Raw genomic sequence first — 20,665 nt, forward strand, 5'->3', positions numbered from 1 at the left:
TAGCCAATCAAAAGATGGGATGAATGCTCGTCAACCAATGAGGCTTCGAGGGTAAGGTCTGGCTCAACTTAACACATTGGGCATTGGGCAGGCCAGAGAAGAGTCGCACATGCGCAGAAGGTTATGTCAGAGCACAACGGGAAGTGCTTTTTAAGGCTGAGATTCTGGTGAGGATATTGAGAAGCCATAAAGAATTTTGCTACCTTAAAAGAAAAGAAGAGGAAAGAAAGGAAAAGAAAAAAAGAGGAGCAGTGAGAGACCAGATCCCCCAGGACCGAGGAAAGAAGCCAATGAGGAGGAGCAGGAGAGAGGAGGGGGAAGGGGCCTGCTTGAGTCGTTAGTCACAGGACAAGGGCTAGGGCATAGAGTCTGATGCAGGGTAAACTGGTACAGAAGTCTTGGTTTTGAGGGCGATTTGGGCCATGGACACCCTAATCTGAGGGAGCAGGGTTTTGTTCTCAAGGAGAGGGGTTTGTTCCCTGCGTCTTTAAAGAGAGCTCAGCTCTGGACTTTGTGTCTAAGGGAAGCCTCTAGGGTCTGAGCAGCCGAGACTGAAGGAGGCCAGGGATTGCATTCCTTCGCGGTCAGGGCTGAGGATTGTATTCTGAGGCCCTGAGGAGGAGGCTCGGTGAGGAGACTCCAGGGTCCTGTGGAGTCGGGGCTGTGGGAGTGGAACCTAAAAGCCACATTCCTAGGACAGACACAGCAGGGCCTTCGGAATTCCAGTTGTGGTTGTGGTGGAGCTGGGTCCTGAGGACTGAGGTGCTGAGGCCTTGCTTGAGAAGATTCTGTTGGGATCTGAATTCCTGACTAAGGCTTCAATCAGAGGGCTCCTGGACCCACTGTCTTATGTTCCCTAGAACTGTCCCTCTCTAGAAAACAAGGATTAGCAAGGACTAAGTCTGGTGGAATTGACTCCTGCAGTTTATCAGTTCCCAGGTCCTGATCAGCTCTTCCCAGCCTCAGAGAAGCCATGGGAGCCTGCCGCATCCAGTATGTCCTGCTCCTCTCTCTACTGGGCTTCTGCCCCTGCTCAGGTGAGGATGCAGAAGAAGAGCAACTGGCAGTCATCATTTGAATGTCAGAGTGCAGTACACTTCCCTTAGTGTCTCTTCACAGAGTGGAGGAGAAAACAATTGCAGTCGTGGGAGGAGGGAACTCTGTGCAAAGGCCTGAGAAGGACCTTGTGTCTGGTGACACCCAGCTCTCCTACCCACGGTTGGAGGCCAGCACCCTGCCCACATTTTCAGGCAGGAAATCGAAGATGAATGTCCCTTGTTCCATCATCAATATTGGGTGCCCACCATATTGTCTGTCCCCTGTGTTCCTCATCTCCTTGCCTTCCTCTGAGTAGCTCTGTCAGACTAGAATATGTGCCATCCTCCTTTTCTTTTTCTTTTCTTTTCTTTTCTTTTCTTTTCTTTTCTTTTCTTTTCTTTTCTTTTCTTTCTTTTCTTTTCTTTTCTTTTCTTTTCCTCTCTCTCTCTCTCTCTCTCTCTCTCTCTCTCTCTCTCTCTCTCTCTCTCTCTCTCTCTCTTTTGGTTTCCTTTTTGTTTTTTTTTTTGAGACAGGGTTTCTCTGTATAACCCTGGCTGTCCTAGAACTCACTTTGTAGACCAGGCTACCTCTGCCTCCCAAGTGCTGGGGTTAAAGGTGTGAGCCACCACGCCCGGCCTCCTTTCCCTCCCAGACCCTATGCGATGTCCCCTCACCTGCAGGACTATGTCAGGGGCCTAGGGATGAAGAGGGGATGTGCACATGAAGACATGGGAAGGCCGAGTCACGCAGGAGCCTGGCGGCCATTCTGAGAACTCAGATTGTTTAGATGTATCTTTGTTATTTTAAATTATGTATCGGGTTGTGTGTGTGTGTGTGTGTGTCTGTCTGTCTGTCTGTCTGTCTGTCTGTCTCTGCCTGCAGGAGGGTACTTGCTGATCCTTTTTGGTAATCACCTCAGCTCTTGTAAGTGCAGTGAATGAATGCTCTAAGCACTTAACATCTCTATACCCATTAAGGTCAGACTTTTATTCTAGGAAAGATGTGACCCTACCAGAAGTTTGTCCATTCTTAGAGCTTCTCAGAGTTTCTCATGGGCCTGACCTTATTACCTAACGATTTAAGAGGATCCATGGGCTGCTGGGGGGTAAATACATGGGGGAGAAGTGAAGGGAGATCAGAGAGACCCACACCAGGCAGGGAAAGGCCTTGTGTCATCTTTGCTGGCTGGAGGCATTAGAGGTGGGGACTGTGCTTAGGATCTGCAGACTGTGCAGAGCAAGTCACATGGGGTTTCCTGGGGACTGCAACATGGGCTGCAGAGAAAGAATGGGTGAGAATGGGGGCAGACCTGCAGCTGGAGCAACTGGGGGAAAGGAGCGACCTTTGAGCAAGATGGGGAGGATGTGGGTGGGGTGGAGCAGAGAGCGCAGGTCTGGTTTGCAGGAGGAGGGTAGCTCAGAAATGACTTCAGCCTCCCACTTGGGCCACTGAGAGGGTTGGGAGTCCTTGTGGACAGCTGTTTCTTGGTAGAAATGGCATGCCAGAGACAGGGGAGAGGGCTCTGTGGCTAAGAGAATTTTCTGTGCAAACATGAGTATCTGAACTCGGGTCTATAGCCTCCACCTAAAAAGCTGGGTATGGCCACACACGCACCTCTAGCCTCAGTGCTGTGGGAGGCAGAGACAGGAGGATCATGGCAGCTTGCTGGTTGCCACCTGTCTCCAGGTCAACGAGAGACACTGTCTCAAGGGAGGGAATAATGTAGAAAATGATAGAAAAGGACATTTGACATTCTTGTCCAGCCTTTGGACATGCATGCACAGACACACATGTACACACGCACGCACACAGCCCCACATGTGCACATGCACACACACAACCACACATGTGCACATGTACACACAGACACACATGTACACATGCACATACAGAGTCACACACAGACACACACATGTACATAGGCACAGAGACACAGACAGACAGACATACACAGAGACACAGACACACATGTACACATGCATACACAGAGACACACATGTACACTGTACACAGAGAGGCACACACAGACACAGACCCACATGTACATACACACAGAGACACAGACAGACAGACAGACACAGACACATGTACACACACACACACAGACAGAGACACACATGTACACATGCACGCACGCAGATACACATGTACACACACACATGTACACACAGACACACACACGTCCACACACACATAGGCACACATGTATACACACAGACACGCAAACACACAGTACATACACACAGACATAGATATACATGTACACATACAGACACACATGTACACACACAGACACATATGTACACACACAGACACACACAGATACAGACAGACACAGACAGACACACAGACAGACACACATGGACACACGCATACAGACACAGACACATATGTACCCATGCACACACAGACACACAGAAACAAACACACACACACACACACACACACACACACACACACACACACACACAAATAGAAAATATGTCTCAGCAGTGACATCTCAGTGTCCCTGCCCTCTTCCTCTTTCTTGATGGCTCCTGAGCAGTTTGCCCACCCTGGCACATACTTCTATCTTCCATTGGTCCCTGACACCATGTCTGAAGAGCCTTGTCTGTGGCATAGTAACCAGGAGGACGAGGAAGGGGATGGCTCCATGAAGAAGTAGGGAGGTCAAGTCATGCAGGCTCCTGTGAGGCAGTTTAAGAAGTCAGAATTTTATTCAGAGGGAGATGGAGACCTGCCTGAAGTTTCTGCCTTCTCAGGGTTTCTCGAAGTTTTCCAGAGAGCATATATGATTACCTAATGCCTTAAGAGGACCCAGGGGCTGTTGGGTGGTAAATAAGATGAGGACAAGTGAATAGTGCTCAGAGAGACCCACAGCAGGCAGGGAAAGGCCTTGTGTCATCTTTGCTGGCTGGAGACATTCGAGGTGGGGACTGTGCTTAGGATCTGCAGACTGTGCAGAGCAAGTCACACGGGGTTTCCTGGGGACTGCAACATGGGCTGCAGAGAAAGAATGGGTGAGAATGGGGGCAGACCTGCAGCTGGAGCAACTGGGGGAAAGGAGCCACCTTTGAGCAAGATGGGGAGGATGTGGGTGGGGTGGAGCAGAGAGTGCAGGTCTGGTTTGCAGGAGGAGGGCAGCTCAGAAATGATTACAGCTTCCCACTTGGGACAATGAGAGGGTTGGGGGTCCTTGTGGACAGCTGTCCCAGCTCCAAATATTTCTGCATGATGGGGGCACAGGTGATAATGTAATGATCCTGAGAGCTCCCTTAGGGAAGGCCCATGTTCAGGATCCTCAAACTAGATTGTGTGGTCAACCATGATGCTAATGTGACAGCCAAGATTCTGAGTCCAGCTCTGCCACTTACTGCCTGGGTGACATTGGGCAGGCTCCTCAACACCTCCTGCCTGCTGCCCTCCCTTGAGAATGCTGTCACTTGCTGGGGGCTATGGTTAGGAGGTGACACAGTTGAATCAACAGTGACTATAGGAGCTGGCTCTACAAACCCTGTGCTCCTGAGACAGAAGCCAGGTTGGGCCACAGAGCAAGAGCCTGTCTCAGAAACACAAAATGTGAGGATGGAGGGGGCTCCTCCTTGGAGATCCATCTCCATATCCAGGCACAGAGCAGTACTCAGTGCTCACTACATATTGAGCAGTTTTGTTTGGAATCTAGGACTTTTCAGTGTGTGGAAATACAGCATGTCAGGGAGATGGCTTTGTTGGTTAAGGGTCTGCAGCCCCAGACCTGGGGAAGACAGATGGTCCTACTGATTACTGGGTCTTGCCAAAAGAGTGAGTCGACATTTCAGAAAGCGACACTGAAATCTGATGAAGGAAGACATTTGGCATTGACCTCTGAGCACATACCCATGGGCACAAGTTCCACCAAGCACCAACACAGATACACACAGACATATATATGGCCTCAGGCCTCCTTCCTTGTTATTGAAGTGAGAACATGAAACCAGATGGGGAGTTGAGAGTGCCCGGAGAGGAGCCATCAGTAGAGAGGCGAGCCTTCCTCCCAAGGCTCTGAGAGGAGGTCCGTGAAGGGGTTCAGGCAGTAAGTGGGTGAGGAGGGCTGTAGGCCTGGAGGCTTTGAGTTCTCAGTCCCTCCTTAATGCAAGGCAGGGATGGCACAGCCAGGGCACTGGGAGTATGCCAGGATGTTATGTTCTCCCTACCCCACAAACTGTAGGCACAGACATGGTGTGCTCCCTGACTCTCATAAACCCCGGGTTTTCCTCTCCACAGATACTCTGACCTGCCAGATGGGATCCATGGTGCGTTTGGGCAGTGACCTCACTAGGAATGAAGTTGAATGGATAGAACTGAAGACTGTGGAAACTAGCGGTGAAGAGATATGTCAGGAGATATTTCTGCTCATAGATGTAGGTGCGTGCTCTGAGCTGGAGGCACATACTTCCACACTGGGCCAGGTCCAGCCCTGCCTTGGACTCTATTCCCTCAAGAATTCCCAGCTCCCCTCAAGCCTGGGATCTATTGTCTCTGTGTCTTGTATTCTAAGCTGTGATAGGGTATATAAGGAAGATCTAGGCTAATTAGGGGGAAACCCTGGGCTTGAACCCTTGTACCACATGAACTGGGTGTGAAGCTGTGTGCCTGTAATGCCAGCATGGGGCTGTGGGTGGAGACAGTCAACTTCATCTGTATCAACATGTGGAGTTAAGGAACAGCCTGGACTAGAGGAGACTCAGGGCCTAGGGGGAATGAAGAAATAGGGAGGGAGGGAGAGAAGGAGGGAGAGGGGGAGGGAAATAAGTAGGGAGAGAGGATGCTGAGTGCCTGTGTCAGGTTCTGCTAAGCCTGAGTCCTTCTGCAGCTCTACAGGGAAGTGGGAAGGAGAGAGAAGCAAAGCCCAGGGGGCCAAGTGTGGTGTGAAGGGCAGAGTGTAGAGAGAAGCCCAGCAGGGGAGAGGAGATGCTGATCAGGGTGAGGCTGCAGCATGGTGCAGGGGCTCAGTGTGTGGAGGGGCCTGGTAACAGGGTCTGCAAGGGGCAGCGCAGAGGGAGCCAGGTTTGGCCTTCAATCTGTGGCAGACTGAGATCATGATCTGTCCTGCTGTCACTGGGGATTGCACTCTTTCTAATGGGCATCATCTAGGGACCCAAGAACTAGGCTCCCATTCCCCATTGTCCTTTCTGTCCATACCTTGATTCCCTACTTGTACCCTCACCCAGGTACAACAGCTCTCATATTGGGGAGCAAAGGTCCCAGCATACCGAGTCATAGAAATGTCAGAAACATCACGGTGTTTGCCCGTGGACCTGGATTAAAGGCTATCATTTTTTACCACATATGTGACATTGAACTGTGCAACAGAGCTAACAGCACCAGAATGCTAATTGACTCCATCCCTTCTGTAGGTATGTGACCCTAGAACCCAGAATTTGAGGGAGGTGCCTGTGGCTGCATCTGAGAGTATGCCCTACAGCCTCCCTCCTCTTTCTTCAGCCCCTACTGTGCGAGGAAGGCAGCCTTGTCCTATCTGCTTGCATTTTAAGGGTATTTGCAACTCCTACACCAACCTTGCCATCTGTCCTAGAGGCACTCGATGTTATAAGAGTGACCTGGCACTCCATGGAGGTAAGGGATGAGGCTGCCTTCCCGGATGGAGGAGACTGTGGCCATGACTCCAGCGCCTCAGGAGGAGGGATGAAGTCTCCTGGCTCTGAGGGAGGTGTGCAGAGGCCTGGACTGCTGTTGCAGAGGGAGTGTGGCTGGAGAGTATAACCCTGGGTGTGAGGAGGGAGGAGTCCTGCGCCTGGACCAAGACTCCTGGGTCACTGGGGAGGGCTGGAGCCTGGACTCTTGGGTATGAATTTTTTAAAAGCTTTCCTGAACTATGCCTCCTGTCCCTTGCCCCTGACTTGATCTTTATCTTCTAGGTGGCATCAGTGCAATCTTTAGCATTTCTGGATGTCTGGTCTATCCTCAAAAATTCTTAATGAAAAATCAAAGTTCAGTCGGGACGATCTCCCTATTAGAAACCCTTTTGATGCCAAAGAGCAAGTCACCCTCACACGAACTTGTCCCGAGCATCTTACTGACCTGCATGTTTGGGCTCTTAGCCCTTTGTTTACAGAGATCTGTCCTCTCTGCTGAACCCATTTCCTGACCATTCTTAATCCCTCTTGGCCACCCAGACCCAGCCCTCCTCTGACTTCAAAGACCTGAGGCTGGACGCTGTCGGCCTGCGCTGTCGGGCGCCATCATCCCTCACCCACACACCTCTGCCCCTCATGCTTAGACTTGGGAGCCACTGAGCCCAGCCGGCTCCAGAGCAGACAAGCACACGTTGACCACGTGTGGAAAAATAAAGTTGCTGTTGTTTGTCCAAGTGCTGCGTTTCTCTGTGTGAGGAGCTGAGGGCTCACAGTGGGATCATGGCGAGTCTAGCTGCCAAGGCCTGGTTTTCATGGTGCTGTGTGACCAGACTTTTCCTGGGGATTCAACACTAACACCTGCTCACCTCACATTGGGATTCCTTGACAGTGCAATGTAGGAATACCACCAGTGTCCAACTTGGTGAACCATGAGGTTTATAGTGGAGTTACTCCCAGGAATATGCTTGGGTGAGGGGTGACTTACAGGAGCAGAAGTCACCCAAACACAGCTGCTTCACCAGAGCTTGTCCCGGCATGAGTGACAGCTCACAAACCTGGGAACCTGGGGCACCCTGCACAGCATGGAGGCAGGTCATGAAGCTTGAGGGTGCTCTTCCCGGGTGCCTCAGTTGGTGTAAACGTCTTGTGGGCAGCTCTCATGGTTCTGCTTCTTCCAGACATCTGGTCTGGTATCAGAGTCTCCCTTGCAGCTTGGCTTGTCTGAGAGTCTTCTTTGCAGCTTTTATTGTGTTCCCAGGCATAGAGGGGCCTAGTGAGTCTGGTTGGTTCCAGGGACTCCTAAAGCTATTTTGTATTGTTTTCTATGAATTTAATTATGTGTTCACTTTATGTCCCTGTCCCCTCCCAGTCACCCTCTTTACAAGGTCCCTTCTGAGTTCTCCCCTGCACTTCACCTCTGAGAAGGAATAGGTCCCTCCTGGGTACCAGCCCATATTTGTACTTCAAGTCATTGCAGGACTAGATGCATCCTCTCCCACTCTGGCTAGACAAGGCAGCCCAGTTAGGGAACACGGTTTACAGGCAGACAGTACAGTCAGTGTTAGCCCCTGCTCCAGTTGTTGAGGGACCCACATGAATAGCAAGCTGTACATGTGCTACATATGTGTATGTTTGTGGGGGGAGCCTAAGTCCAGCCCTTGTATGCCCTTTCCTTGGTGACTCAGCCTCTGGGAGCCCCTAAGGGTACAGGTCAGTTGACTGTGTTGGTCTTCCTGTGGAGTCCCTGTCCCCTCTAGGTTCCTCAATCCTTGCCCCAATTCTTCCAGAAGATTTTCAGAGCTCAGTCTAACGATAGGCTGCATAAAGCAGGCTTATGAACCCCTCAAGCTGACATTATTTTGATGAATGTTTGACACCTTCATGCTGGTAATTTTTGCGGAATAAGCACTCTTTGCCATTGCATTGTATTTAAGCCTGGAGCCTTGTTTCAGCAATTCTGGCCCCTAACATTTGGGGGCTTGTCTGAGATCACCCTCACTTCATGGTAGAACATTTCTAGGAGAGCAATTGGCTCTCCACACACAGATCCTTGAGTTGAGGCACGCCTCTGTGTTGTATGTCATTGTGTTTTTGTCTCTTGTCCTGTCCAGGGTTGTCTCCTGCTCTGCTCAATGTAGGGTGTTTTGTTGCTGTTGTTGTATTTCTTTGGCTGGCACAATCAGGAGGCCCCTGGAGGCAGGGTAGAAGTACTGAAGGCTTCCCCTTGGCTCGGAGATTCCAAGGATGCTGTAGAGCTCCTTACATTGGGAAGTGTAGAGTAGTCTATACCAGGTTTTGGTAGAAGGTGACAGGACCAGGATGAACCAAGTAGGCAGAGCATGAGGGCAGGAAAGGCAGCCATTTCTGGGCACTTCCCAGTGGCAGTGGGAGCTCCAACCAAACACAGTGTTTGGTGGAGGCTATTGGGTCATTCCTGATAGGCAGGCCTGACAGCAGGAGAGGCCGCCTTCAGCTTCATTTGTGTTTCTTTTTTCAACTCCTGGAGGTTTATTATGTGGGTGTGATTTATTTGTTCTCCCCTAGTGCCTTGAGAGACATCATGGGACAGCCAGCCAGCTCTCCTCTGCTGAACCTAGTCCAAGGTACACTTCAAGGACTTCAAATGCCTGGCAGAGAATCTAAATGTAGCCATATAGTCAGGGAAACTCACCTTCATTTGCAGAAACTCCCCTCTGCCTTTAACTCTTGCACTAGGGAACATCTGGTGAAAGACCCACAACGTGAGGACTCCCCCACGTTCTGACTCAGGAGAGGTGACACCCCAAAATCACCCACAAGAAACGGTCTTGCTGCAAACTGCAAGAGGATTTTTATTCAAGAGCGCTCTCGGGCCCACGGTCATACACCATGCAGGGGTAGAGGACCGCGGTGCCCCGAGTAGCTGGATAAGGGGGTATTTAAAGGAAGAAACCACAACTCAAGGAGGTGGGAAGGGCGTTGTTGGAAAATACCAAAAATACCAGTTAAGAGTCACAAGGAAGTGCAAAGTTACAAGAGTCATGAGGAATACCTGGTAATTGTGAGGGTTATTTCTCAAGACAGTTTCTAAGAGCCCCTAACAATAGCACATTTGCATAGTGGGTTCCAGCAATGGTCAGGGTGACTTTCTTTGAATGAGCACTCTTTGAACCCAGGAAATGGGTGGGTGGAGGAATGTCGCTATCTGTTTTATGATTAGCATACCTTCACAAAGGCCACATTCCCAAGCCTGGGCCTAAAGGCCTAGAATTTTGTTTTTACTTTGTTATACTTTCATTCCCCCCTTTTACTTGTTAGTAGTTCTTATCTTAGTACTAGACACGATCTTCTCCCTGACATACTTGATCCTTTAGGGCATGGTACTGTTGTCTCAAAACTAAAAGCCGCACTGCACTAATTCTTGTTCTAATAAAGGTGACTTGCCTATTTAACACACATGGACCTATAATTAAAAGCAGAAGCAAAATCAAAAGGGGTCCCATAAAGGTAGAAAGTAGGGTGATCAAGAGTACAAGATAAGGGCCTTTCCACCGGAGTCTCAAGGTTTTCTGCGTGGAGACGTCTAATGTAGCAGGTCTTCTTCTCTTGAGTAGGCCTTCTGGAGCTGCTTTTTCCGCTGGCTGTCTCACACACTGGAGCACCTTGAGCCTACAGAACAAAGGCTGGGAAAGCAGCATGTCAGCACTATGTACAAAGGCTATTTTTACCAGTGGAGGGGGCCCTCTGTAGAGTAATTTATAGGGGGGGGGGCCATTCTAAACTGTCCAGGGGTGTTTCTATCCCTGAAGAGCATAAAGGGTAGGAGAGCTATCCAATCATTAGCGCCAGTCACCACTGTCAATTTGGTAAGGGTCTCTTAATGGTTCTATTCATTCTCTCTACCTGTCCTGAGCTTTGGGGCCTCTATGCACAATGTAACTTCTAATCATTCCCCAATATCTTGGCCAGTCCCTGATTTACCTGGGTAACAAAGACAGGTCCGTTATTGGACCCAATTACCTTGGGAAGGTTTCTTTTAGAAATTCTACCTCGTCATAGCACAGGCCTTGCAGCTTTTGACTATTTCTTCTGCCAAGTCAGAGAGTCCTGTAACATAGTAGTCAAAGGACCTAACCACACCTTTTAACTTCTTGGCCCCCAGGTGGGTCAAATACTGTCCATAACTTGATAGTGCTCAGCGGTGTATCTAAAGCTGGTCTCTCTGATGTCATAATAATCTTTAGGTTCCTTGACTGCCAGGATCATTGCTCCTTGGGCCGCCTGTTTGGATTTGTTAGATCTGCCATCTGATTTTTTTTTTAGCCACAGCATCTTAGGTCTTTCTCTGCAGATGTCAACAGCCCTCTTTGTATATTGCCCAGTACAGTGGCAAAAGCATACCTGCTGTCAGTATAGACTTTTCTTTTGCCATTCATAGAGCTTGTCTCAAGGTCCCTTCAGGGAGGCTGCTGGCCTAGATCACTTGCTTTCTGTTCACCACCTTACTGCTGTCCCCGCCTTCTGCTTACCTTTAACCGCGAGGCTACTGCCATCAGGCCAAGGCTGATCTGATCCTTCAGATCATATTAAGTACCAGTTTCTCAGCGCAGTGATGAGTAGGTGCAGTTTCACGCAGTGGGACAGCAGGTGGAATGAAGCGAAGGTCACTCGTTCAACAAAAAGTTCTGATGTGTCACAGGAGCGTTGGTAGTCATTCAGTCAGGGGACTTTCAGATAATATTTTCAAGAGTGTGGGGTGCCATTACAGCTATTTGCTGTCCCAGAGTGAGCTTATCAGCATCCTTGACAAGCAGCGTTATGGCAGCAATAGCTTTCAGGCAAGAAAACCACCCGCTGGCAACAGGGTGTAACTTCTTGGATAGGTAAGCCACTGGCCTTTTTCAAAGTCCCAAAGTCTGAGTAAGGACTCCTCTGGCGAGCCCTGCTCTCTCTTCCACAAAAAGAGTGAAAGGCTCGGTTAGGCCAGGCAAAGGCTGGCCATCAGTAGGGCCTTTTTCATTTTCTTAAAGGCTTTCTGGTGATATGGGGTCTACACAGACACTTCCCCTTCCTTGGTTAGGGGGTACAATGGGCAGCTAAAGTCACCAACCCAGGTATCCAGAGCCTGCAGAAACCAGCGGTGCCCAAGAATTTTCTTACTTGCCTTGGTGTAGCTGGGGTGGGACTCTGAGTTACAGTCTTTTTCCTGGCTTTCTTTAGCCACTGTTTCCCATCTCGAAGGGTGTATCTCAAATAGACAACTTCAGTCTGACACAGCTGAGCCTTTTTAGCTGAGGCTTGGTCTTCAGTTGCCCAGGTTTCCTGTCTAGATCCTGTCTTTTTTTTTTTTCTTTTTCCTACCACTGTGACAAATTTATTTCTTGTCTACGATCCCTCCTGTTTTCTCTTTTTTTTGCCTCCCGCCTCTCTCTCTCTCTCTCTCTCTCTCTCTCACACACACACACACACACACACACACACACACACACACACATACACACCCACACACACACTTTCTCTGCCTCTTTCACTAGATCGAGTAACTGTCTCCCTCTTATAATACACCTTTTAATCTCTGAAGTTTCTTTCTGATATCGGGAGCTGACTGCCTTATGAAAGGCCATGGCCACTGAGGCCTTCTGGGCTTCTAAGGTAAGATTAACGGGAGTGAACCGCCTGAAGGCTTCCATAAGCCTTTCAAGGAACATTGAGGGAGGTTCGATTGGCCCCTGCATTACCTCTTATCTTAGCCAAATTAGTGGGCCTGTATTGAGGCACCTTGGAGACTGGAGCCTGGCGATAGATTTTTAAGCTCTCCCTACCTTCAGCCATGTTGCAGTCCCAACTGGGGCAAGTCAAAGGGAATCCCAAGTCGATCTCATTTTGTAGCTGTGTAGACCGCCCGTTGGCTCCTGGGCTATTTTTCTAGCTTCTAACAGAATTCTCTCTTGCTCTTCGGTTGTGAAGAGCATCTGCAACAGCTGTTGACAATCATCCCAAATAGGCTGATGAGAGAACATAAGGGACTCCACCAACCCTGTGAGGCGTTGGGGATCCTGAGAAAGGGGGTGGTTAGTTTTCCAGTTATAAAGATCAGTAGAGGAAAATGACCAGTACTGAAGGTTTTAAAGTTTGGGCGGGTCCACCAGAGTCTGCCCAGACTCTGTGCTCTGCGGCTCCATGTACCCACAGCTGTCCGCCTCTCGACACCCCGAGGGGTTTGGGGTTCCCCCAGTGGCTGGGGTTGAGGCTGTGGATAAGGGGGAGGTAGTGGACCATGCCACTCAGGAGGCTTTATAGATTTTGGAGGAGCCGATGGGTTTAGCTGGTGGCTCTGATTTGGGAGAAGCCTTCAATTTCTCTTGTAACATGAGAGAGTACAACCACAATTATGAGAAGCAAAACACAATTTTAACAGTGTAAACAACTTTTTTTTTTAAATGAACTCCCAAAACATTACTTGCTACAAATTTTGGCTGCCTGTTCCTGCATACAAACACAAGAAGGTGTAGCCTGCAATATTTCAAAAAGACACTACCCTAAATCTTATCCGGTTTCTAGAATAAGAATTACATAGATTACCCAATTCAGGTGTATCTTTAGAGACATGTTTCCATGAGTTGTCTCATGCTGCATGTTGTAGTTCTAAATTACTCTAACCCAGAGTTACCAGTTTTAAGTCAACTTTTTGTTACCAATGGTACAAATTTTTAATCATAACCAATAACTTATGAGCCACTAATCTATAACCAAGACATGTAAAACATATTTATACCTTTAAAACTATTCAGAAACAAACATTAAATGGCCGTACACATTTGCTCATTTAAACCAAACAAAATTCTTAATTTTTCTAGCTGTAATTTCAAGAGAGGAGCACCTTGTCACCCGATGAATCCAATAATCACAAGCACAGATTTTTGTAGGAAAAACAGCCATCTGTTCCCTTACCATAGAACTTGAGAAGCTGCTGGTCCCTATAAGAGCAGCGTTTATAATCAGCGCCTAGCAGGGCTTCTCCAGCCACACTAGATTCCTAACTACAGGTGCAGGGCTCCAAAGACATTTTATTGGACACCAGCAGTCAGGTGATGCACTTCCAGAGGAGGAGTCAGCTATGGTGAAAGGAGCTCAGCAAAGCCCCTGCTATGATAGCTATGGCTCTGATGATGGAAGCGACGACTATGATAACAGAAAGGTTTCCTTTTTAAATCTTTTTAAAAATGCAGCTATTAATTAGTGCAACATGTTACCGGTTAGAAATAATTTCTGAGGTCTTTTTATATCTGTCATAGCTTTGTCTTTTTCATTTCCCTTTTATTATGTCATATATATTGCTCTATAGATGAAGAACTTATAAATTTCTTATAAACAATAGATTGCAAATAATAAAAACTAAGAAATGTGTTAGGTTAAAAAACATATTGAAAGGTTAAAACATTAAAAATGTTAAGCACCATTGGCTTTTGGAATCCATGCCCCTTCCTTTCAGTTTGCCGGAACTCTCACGAGGCTCCAGCAACCCTCTCCTTCAGTCCAAGAGCTGACTAGGTAAGAGATCTCAGCCAAGGTCAGAAAAACCCCTAGTCTCTTTATGAAATATGTTTATGGGTTAAAAACATTTTATTTTGATAATAGGAGAGCTTCAATCCAAAACTGTAAGATATACAGTTCTAATCTCATAAAATCTACTATAATTAAGAAATACCAGTTGCAGTGCTGGACACACGGCTCAGAGGTTAAGAGCACTAACTGCTCTTCCAGAGGTCCTGAGTTCAATTCTCAGCAACCACATGGTGGCTCACAACCATCTGTAATGGGGATCTGATGCCCTCTTCTTGTGTGTCTTAAGACAGCTATAGTGTACTCATATACATAAAATAAATAAAATCTTTAAAAAATACCAGTTGATAGTCAATAACCTTATGAGCTATCATATCCTTTACTATGTTCAGAAACATATCTAAAGTCATGCTAAGTACTGATGCAGTTAATTTCAAGATAAAGCTTTATTTGGTCCCCTGTCTTATGTTTATAAGGTACAATTTGAGACAGGTAATTAAGAACAAAGATTGTCCAACTCAGATATGCTAGCAGGTGCTAGCCCTCAAACCAGACAGATCTGCTGAGTATGGCATTTATATTGTAGCCTCCCCCAGCCTGAAGCGGGCTGGTACAAACCTTGTCACCACTGAGGCGGGGCCACCTACGGTGCAGCTTTCCACTTGTCTGGCTCCTTTTTGAAGTGAAAACTGCCCTGCTCTTCTGCTACCTGCAGAAGAGAGGCTGAACCTGTCTTCCTGAGACATTCCTGAATAGCAACCAGCCTGGCGACTGAATGCTGATGGAATGGCTCCAGGCACCAAGAGTGGACTGGCAGGGGTGGGGGAGTGAGGGGGTGAGGGGGTGGGAGAGGTGGGGGGGTGAGGGGGTGGGGGGTGGGGGGGTGGGGGGCTGAGGGGGTGGTGGGGCATAGGGTGGATAGACCTTCCCCATTCCCCCTTATAAGCACAGTCTCTTAGTAAACTCGCGGGCCTTGAACAGAAAACGTGTCTTGGTCTCCATTAATTTCTCTCACAGTCTAAGTCTCTTTCAGCCCCAGCCTGCCTCCCAGGTGTACCCGGTTCATGTAGGCCGCGGGCCGGCATACAACATTATATGTTTAAGATTACTATGACAGAGACTCCCACATTCTGACAACGACCCCCCCCCCCAAGATCTCCAAGAAGAGAAGGGCACAACGACAGAGGACACCACATGGACTGTGGTGCACTAACCACTTAGTGAAACTGTCCCAGTGCTTCATCTGCTGCCAGGACCTAATCTGACCTGAGAACAGACAGGACACCAGGAGAAGTGATTGCTTCCTGTTGCTTAAGACAAGAAGAGCCCAAGTTCCTCCTGCTTAGGCAGGGCTCTAGGATTTGCCAAGCCTGACAGCTGAAGATTGATCCAGCCCTCAACAAAGCCATAGGCATCACAGAAACCTAGTGGGATGGGACGGCCATCCGGCTAGTGGGTAAATCTGTCATTTTAATTGACACATAAGGCATTTAGATTACAATTTATCCTTCTCAGATCTCTGATCACATTGACGCCTAAGCAAACTATAGCTTAACAGCCAGACAACAGGCAACTGGCTCAAGGTAATTCATCATTGTGTTAGTTCATTAGTCAATTCATTAGGTAGATAGCACTACCAGGCCTCTTATGAGAAGGGTAAACAGGTTTGCCTTGCTCATCAGCTTCAGTTAAATGACTGCTCTCAGTAATCAGCTGCCTATGTCTCATGGTCAAAAAATTAGATTAAAATTTATATGAGGTCTGAGGATATAAAAGCTTCTAAAAATATTTAAAGGTCTAGGAAAACGGTTGAGGTTAATAAGGCAAATGATAAGGGTTGGGGGATGTAAAGGAAAAATGAGAAAACTTGTATAGAAAAATTATTTCAGATGGAAGCTGTTTTAAGGTTGGTAATTGCAAGTTATAAAAATTAGAGGGTCTAAGGAGGCATTTTAAGGTATATTAATGCAAGTTATTAAAATATAAGGAATGATTTAAGGTATGTAAAAAGGGGAATATTTCTATTCTCCCTTTTTGTAATATAAAATATTCATATTTAACGCCATGCTCTTATTATACTAAGATTTTAAAAGTTCAGAATTTAAACATTGATCAATGAAATTTTAATAAGCTAATGAAGCACTGACTGTTCACAATTTAATCACTAGCTCAGGGTTTTAAATTCCCTTTGGTTGTCTTAAAGGTACTTCTTATCATGTTAAAAAACATCTCTGCTCAATCTGTATATCTAACCCTCTGGCCAGCCTCAAAAAAAGGTTTTATGCCTTTTAACCCAAACTTACAGATTTACTAGATCTCCAATGCATGAGTCTATTCCTACTGTCTTACAGACACCTATCAACTACCATGTATGTATATGTATGTATGTAAAATATAGACTTCAATCTAATGGCAAGCACTAATATACACCATTTTGTAAACTAAAGTTCAAATAAGCTTCAGGGAATCAAAACAAAACAAACAAACACACACACAAAAAAACCAACCAAACAAAAAAACCCAAAAACCCTAAGACTTGGGTCCCACCTGCCACAGATCAAATGGATGCCAGATAAGTAAACCTGCCTGCTCTTGAAAATGAGATTTTTCCTTGTTCTTGAGATTCTTCGCCTTCTCCAACTACTAGACAATTTTAACTTTTGTCCCTAGTCTGTATTTGCCTCAACATATTTTCACCTGGCTGACAGATCCCGTCCAAGGATAAGCTATGAAGCTGCTGCACTCTGACCTGGGTGAAAGCTGATTAACCAGCTCAGTGGATACGGTGGTTTCCCGTCTTTCAGCTGGATCACCTAGTCCTGTGCTTCTGATAGATGCCTCATTGCCTAACATATCAGCCTCCCTGGGCCCTTTTGACAACCTCCTAATGTCAGCAGGAAGCAGTTACAGAAGAAAATTATGGTGTCCATTACTGTCCCACCTTATAGCTGAGATGCTAAGTCAAAAAGGTCCACGTTTCAACACTAAAGCCTATGGTCCTTAGGCCCCAGTATGCCCCTTATAGCCAGTGATTCAGACCATGGGAAAGGGGCGTTGAGAGGTTCAATGAGAGGTCCAAAAATCTCGGGAATAAAAAGTTCCAATTCCCCGGAAACAAACTGAGCTTCTCAGAGGAAGTCAGTGACAATAAGCTGCTGATCAGTGATGACCCTGACTTAGGAAGCACATGTCTGCGTTAGAGTCAGCTCCTGTGATAACTGGACCGAGGAAATAACAAGGCCATAATGAGCTGGTCTCTGAAACGCTTCAAGGTCTCACCAAATCTAATGAAACCAACTTAGCAACCAACCAGAATTGTACTGATGTCACTGCTTTGCCCCCTACAAATCAATTAGAGCTTACCTAACCCTTCTGGAAAATTCTCCTAGCCCTGCATAAAAAGGGGCTTAGGAGAACCTACACTCAACATCATTTTGATGAGTGGTTGACCACCACCAACCCTCCTCCTCCACAAAATTTCTGCAAAATATATATTCTTTGCCATTGCATACTGTTTGAGTATGGGGTCTTCCTCCACTGATCCTTGAATCCTAAAACGTAGATCTGATAGCCACAGGGCTGAGATGCGACATCCATGTGCATCCACACATCCTCCTCAGGGGATTCATTAATGTTCTCACTGTCATGATGGAAACCAGAAGAAAGCAGGTGAATGGAGGGAAGATTCCCTGGTGGGATAAAAGCTGATTGTGGCAGGGGCATGACACCAGGTGTGTATATGGAAGGGCATGAAGCCAAGACATTGTCATTGGATCCACAATGGAGAGATTGGACATTCAGGGTGGGTTGTCCACATGAATTATTATTCTCACCTCAGTTAATAATCTCTGGAAACACACTCAGCAGTCACAGCCCCAAAGGTGTGCTACATTAGTGCCCTGGAGTATCTCATCTTTTATATGTTGCCAAAAGACAGTACTGCCATACTAATCGACCACTCTCTATGTCCAGATAGATGTTGGAGTCTCCCACAGAGAAGACATTGAAAGAGACCTTCCATACAGACACAGGATTAGGCACAAACCGTACCCAAACACCCATTTGCACAGAGATCCTTTATTGAGCAGGGAAGATAAATTAAAATGGCTGCTATCTGACTTAGGCAGAAAAACAGCAGCAATTGACATTGAGGTATAATTTTTTTGTACGCTGTTTTATTGTATGCTATGGCTAGTGTATATAAAATAGTTAAACCTTGTGAAACAGAAATCCATGAAAATTCAGACAGGTAGACGTTAAGGACTGACAAGGAGAGGACTGTATATCATGACACATGCTAAAGAGAAGCTTTTGCATAGACCAAACGCAGCTCTCTTAAAAACTCACTGGTTCATGAAAAATGCTTTGAGGAACCGTAAGCTATATGACTACATAAAGGAGCAGACTTTCTGGGGTCTGAGGGAGTTGTACTTGAAGTACACACCAGTCAGCAGAGGGTCACGATGAGCATTCTGCAGACAGATGTGTTTCAAATCTGCAGCTGCCTGGGAAACTGTCACATGGTTGAGCCCAGGCTACAGCTGGAGCTGCTGAACACCTTCTTCATGGCGATGATACTGGAAGAACCTGACCTGGTGCTGGGGGGGAGCCATGCTGACGTGTCAGTCCAAGTGTGGAAGTATAATTTTTAAAGAGAGAAGAAAGGGTGATCTGTGTTAGCATGGGGTAGGACATGGTAGTATATTTGGCCCAAAGACACAGAAGGTAGGGGCAAATGGCAGAGATAGGAGATGGAGGAAGAAGGAAAGGGGTATTTGTCCCAGAGGACAGAGTACTGCCTTTGGATGGAGAGGAGGCAGATATGGAATATAGGAAAATGCCACTTCATACAGCTAAAAGAGGAAACCCCATGTTAGGACGAGGTGTTTAATTTTAATTGGGCATGTTAGTTAGGTGAGACATAGGGGCTTTTGAGTGGTGGATTTCAAAAATTGGATATCCCGATCTTGGTAGTCGGCCTCAGGAGGAGGAAATGGATAAACAAGGGACTAGACTTTGGCAGCTTGCTCTAGGAATGTAATCTAAGAGGATTTGTTGGTTGGTTGGTTGGTTGGTTTGGGATTTTTTTTGTTTGTTTTTGTTTGTTTGTTTTTTGTTTTTGTCTCAGCAAGTCACAGGGAATAGGAAAGAGGAAAAAGGCCTGCCGGAGCCATGCTAGCCATGTTCTCTACTCCAGAGCTGGCCAGACTGGCGTCATCTTACTATCCCATGAGCCATTGGTTCACTTCTTCACTTCTTACTTTCTTCCCTTCATTGCTTCTTAGTTTCTTTTGATGGAAGAATGTAACTTTAATTTTTTTCAAATCTTACTTTTAATGAAAGTTCTTAAATTCTTTAACCTCCCTTGTAGCCCAACATCCACCAAAGAAAGGATACTGGGGAAGTGGACCTGTTTAGAAAGGCTCTTTGGAGCAACTCCTGTCTGGGTTGTCTGGAAATCAGCAGTTCAGTTCACAGGTTAACAGCAGCAGCACCTCGATCCACTTGAAAACACCTCATGGGTGTAGTAGCAGTCTAGTTTGGTAGAGTCAGGATAGCCAACAGGAATCAGCAGTGGTGACATGACCTAGCAGAGACAGCCAGGCCTTGGCTTGAGTTAGCACTAGGGACCAGGAGGAACACCAGGAGAAGGCTGTGCCTCTCTCAGGGAAGCAAAGATCAGCAAAGACTCCAGACCCACAAGCATTGCACAGTTAGCTCTATAAGCCAGCCTAGGTCTCTCTCCATCACTCCATAGAGTCCTATTTAAACCCTCCAAACATCACTTGTTCTCCACATGCCTCCCCTCAGCATGTGTCTTGTCTCAGCAAAACATCATCCAACACAACGGACTCTCCAAAGAACCCTTAAAGTTTCCACTTCAGAGTCACACCAGGTAGCAAATCTCAGAGATTTATTGGAGGGTCAGGGTATGAAGAGGAGAATCCAAGGATGGCTGCCACTGCTCCTGTAAGTGGACAGCAGGGAAATGAATAGGGCAAAGCTTACATAGGATTTCTTAGGGGACGGAGCTTTTCAGAGCAGAGATTTCTAAAGTGAGGATGGGTTGGATTTCAAGTTCTGAGTTTAGGGAACTCAGGGATTGGTGGCTTTTTTCACCCCCTTTCCCTGCATCAAACCCACGGACTGGGATGTGGAGACCTTTGCAGCTTCGGCTGGTTTTGGTTTAAATCATTGCTGAGGTGCTTGGGTAGGCTGGAGAGGAGGTGTTGCCACCATGCAGAGTTGTTGTGATTTTGTTATTGTTTCTTTTTCCTTTCCTTTCCTTTCCTTTCCTTTCCTTTCCTTTTCTTTTCTTTTCTTTTCTTTCTTTTTTTTTTGGGGGGGGGGCAGCTCCTGTGGTGGTATATCTCGCAGACCATAGTCTGAAGCAGAAAAGGAGGTGAGAGCATCATGGACAGCTCCTATTTTTATACCCCAGGAGAGCT

General features: G+C 47.0%; 1 protein-coding gene and 1 pseudogene across 4 annotated transcripts; one reads left to right on the top strand and one right to left on the bottom strand.

Moving 5' to 3' along the window:
- Positions 1 to 96: 96 nt before the first annotated feature.
- Gm1096 (predicted gene 1096) lies at positions 97 to 7,408 on the top strand. 4 transcript variants are annotated; one of them, XR_001778332.2, is made up of 6 exons: positions 97 to 167; positions 933 to 1,037; positions 5,302 to 5,442; positions 6,249 to 6,434; positions 6,523 to 6,748; positions 6,957 to 7,408. XR_001778332.2 is itself a non-coding variant. In XM_030243133.1 (6 exons), the coding sequence occupies exons 2-5, from the start codon at positions 974 to 976 to the stop codon at positions 6,611 to 6,613; spliced, it is 432 nt and encodes a 143-aa protein (XP_030098993.1). In that variant the 5' UTR covers positions 97 to 167; positions 933 to 973; the 3' UTR covers positions 6,614 to 6,654; positions 6,957 to 7,024. The 4 variants fall into 4 exon arrangements, 3 of the variants coding, with proteins under 3 accessions (XP_030098993.1, XP_017167973.1, NP_001365153.1); XM_030243133.1 differs by having other exon boundaries at positions 6,573 to 6,654; positions 6,957 to 7,024; NM_001378224.1 differs by having other exon boundaries at positions 117 to 167; positions 6,523 to 6,654.
- Positions 7,409 to 18,527: 11,119 nt separating this feature from the next.
- On the bottom strand, positions 18,528 to 18,858 carry Gm36776 (annotated as a pseudogene).
- Positions 18,859 to 20,665: the final 1,807 nt, after the last annotated feature.

Source organism: Mus musculus, chromosome 7 (genome assembly GCF_000001635.26).
Source record: "Mus musculus strain C57BL/6J chromosome 7, GRCm38.p6 C57BL/6J".
Classification (NCBI taxonomy): Eukaryota; Metazoa; Chordata; class Mammalia; order Rodentia; family Muridae; genus Mus; species Mus musculus.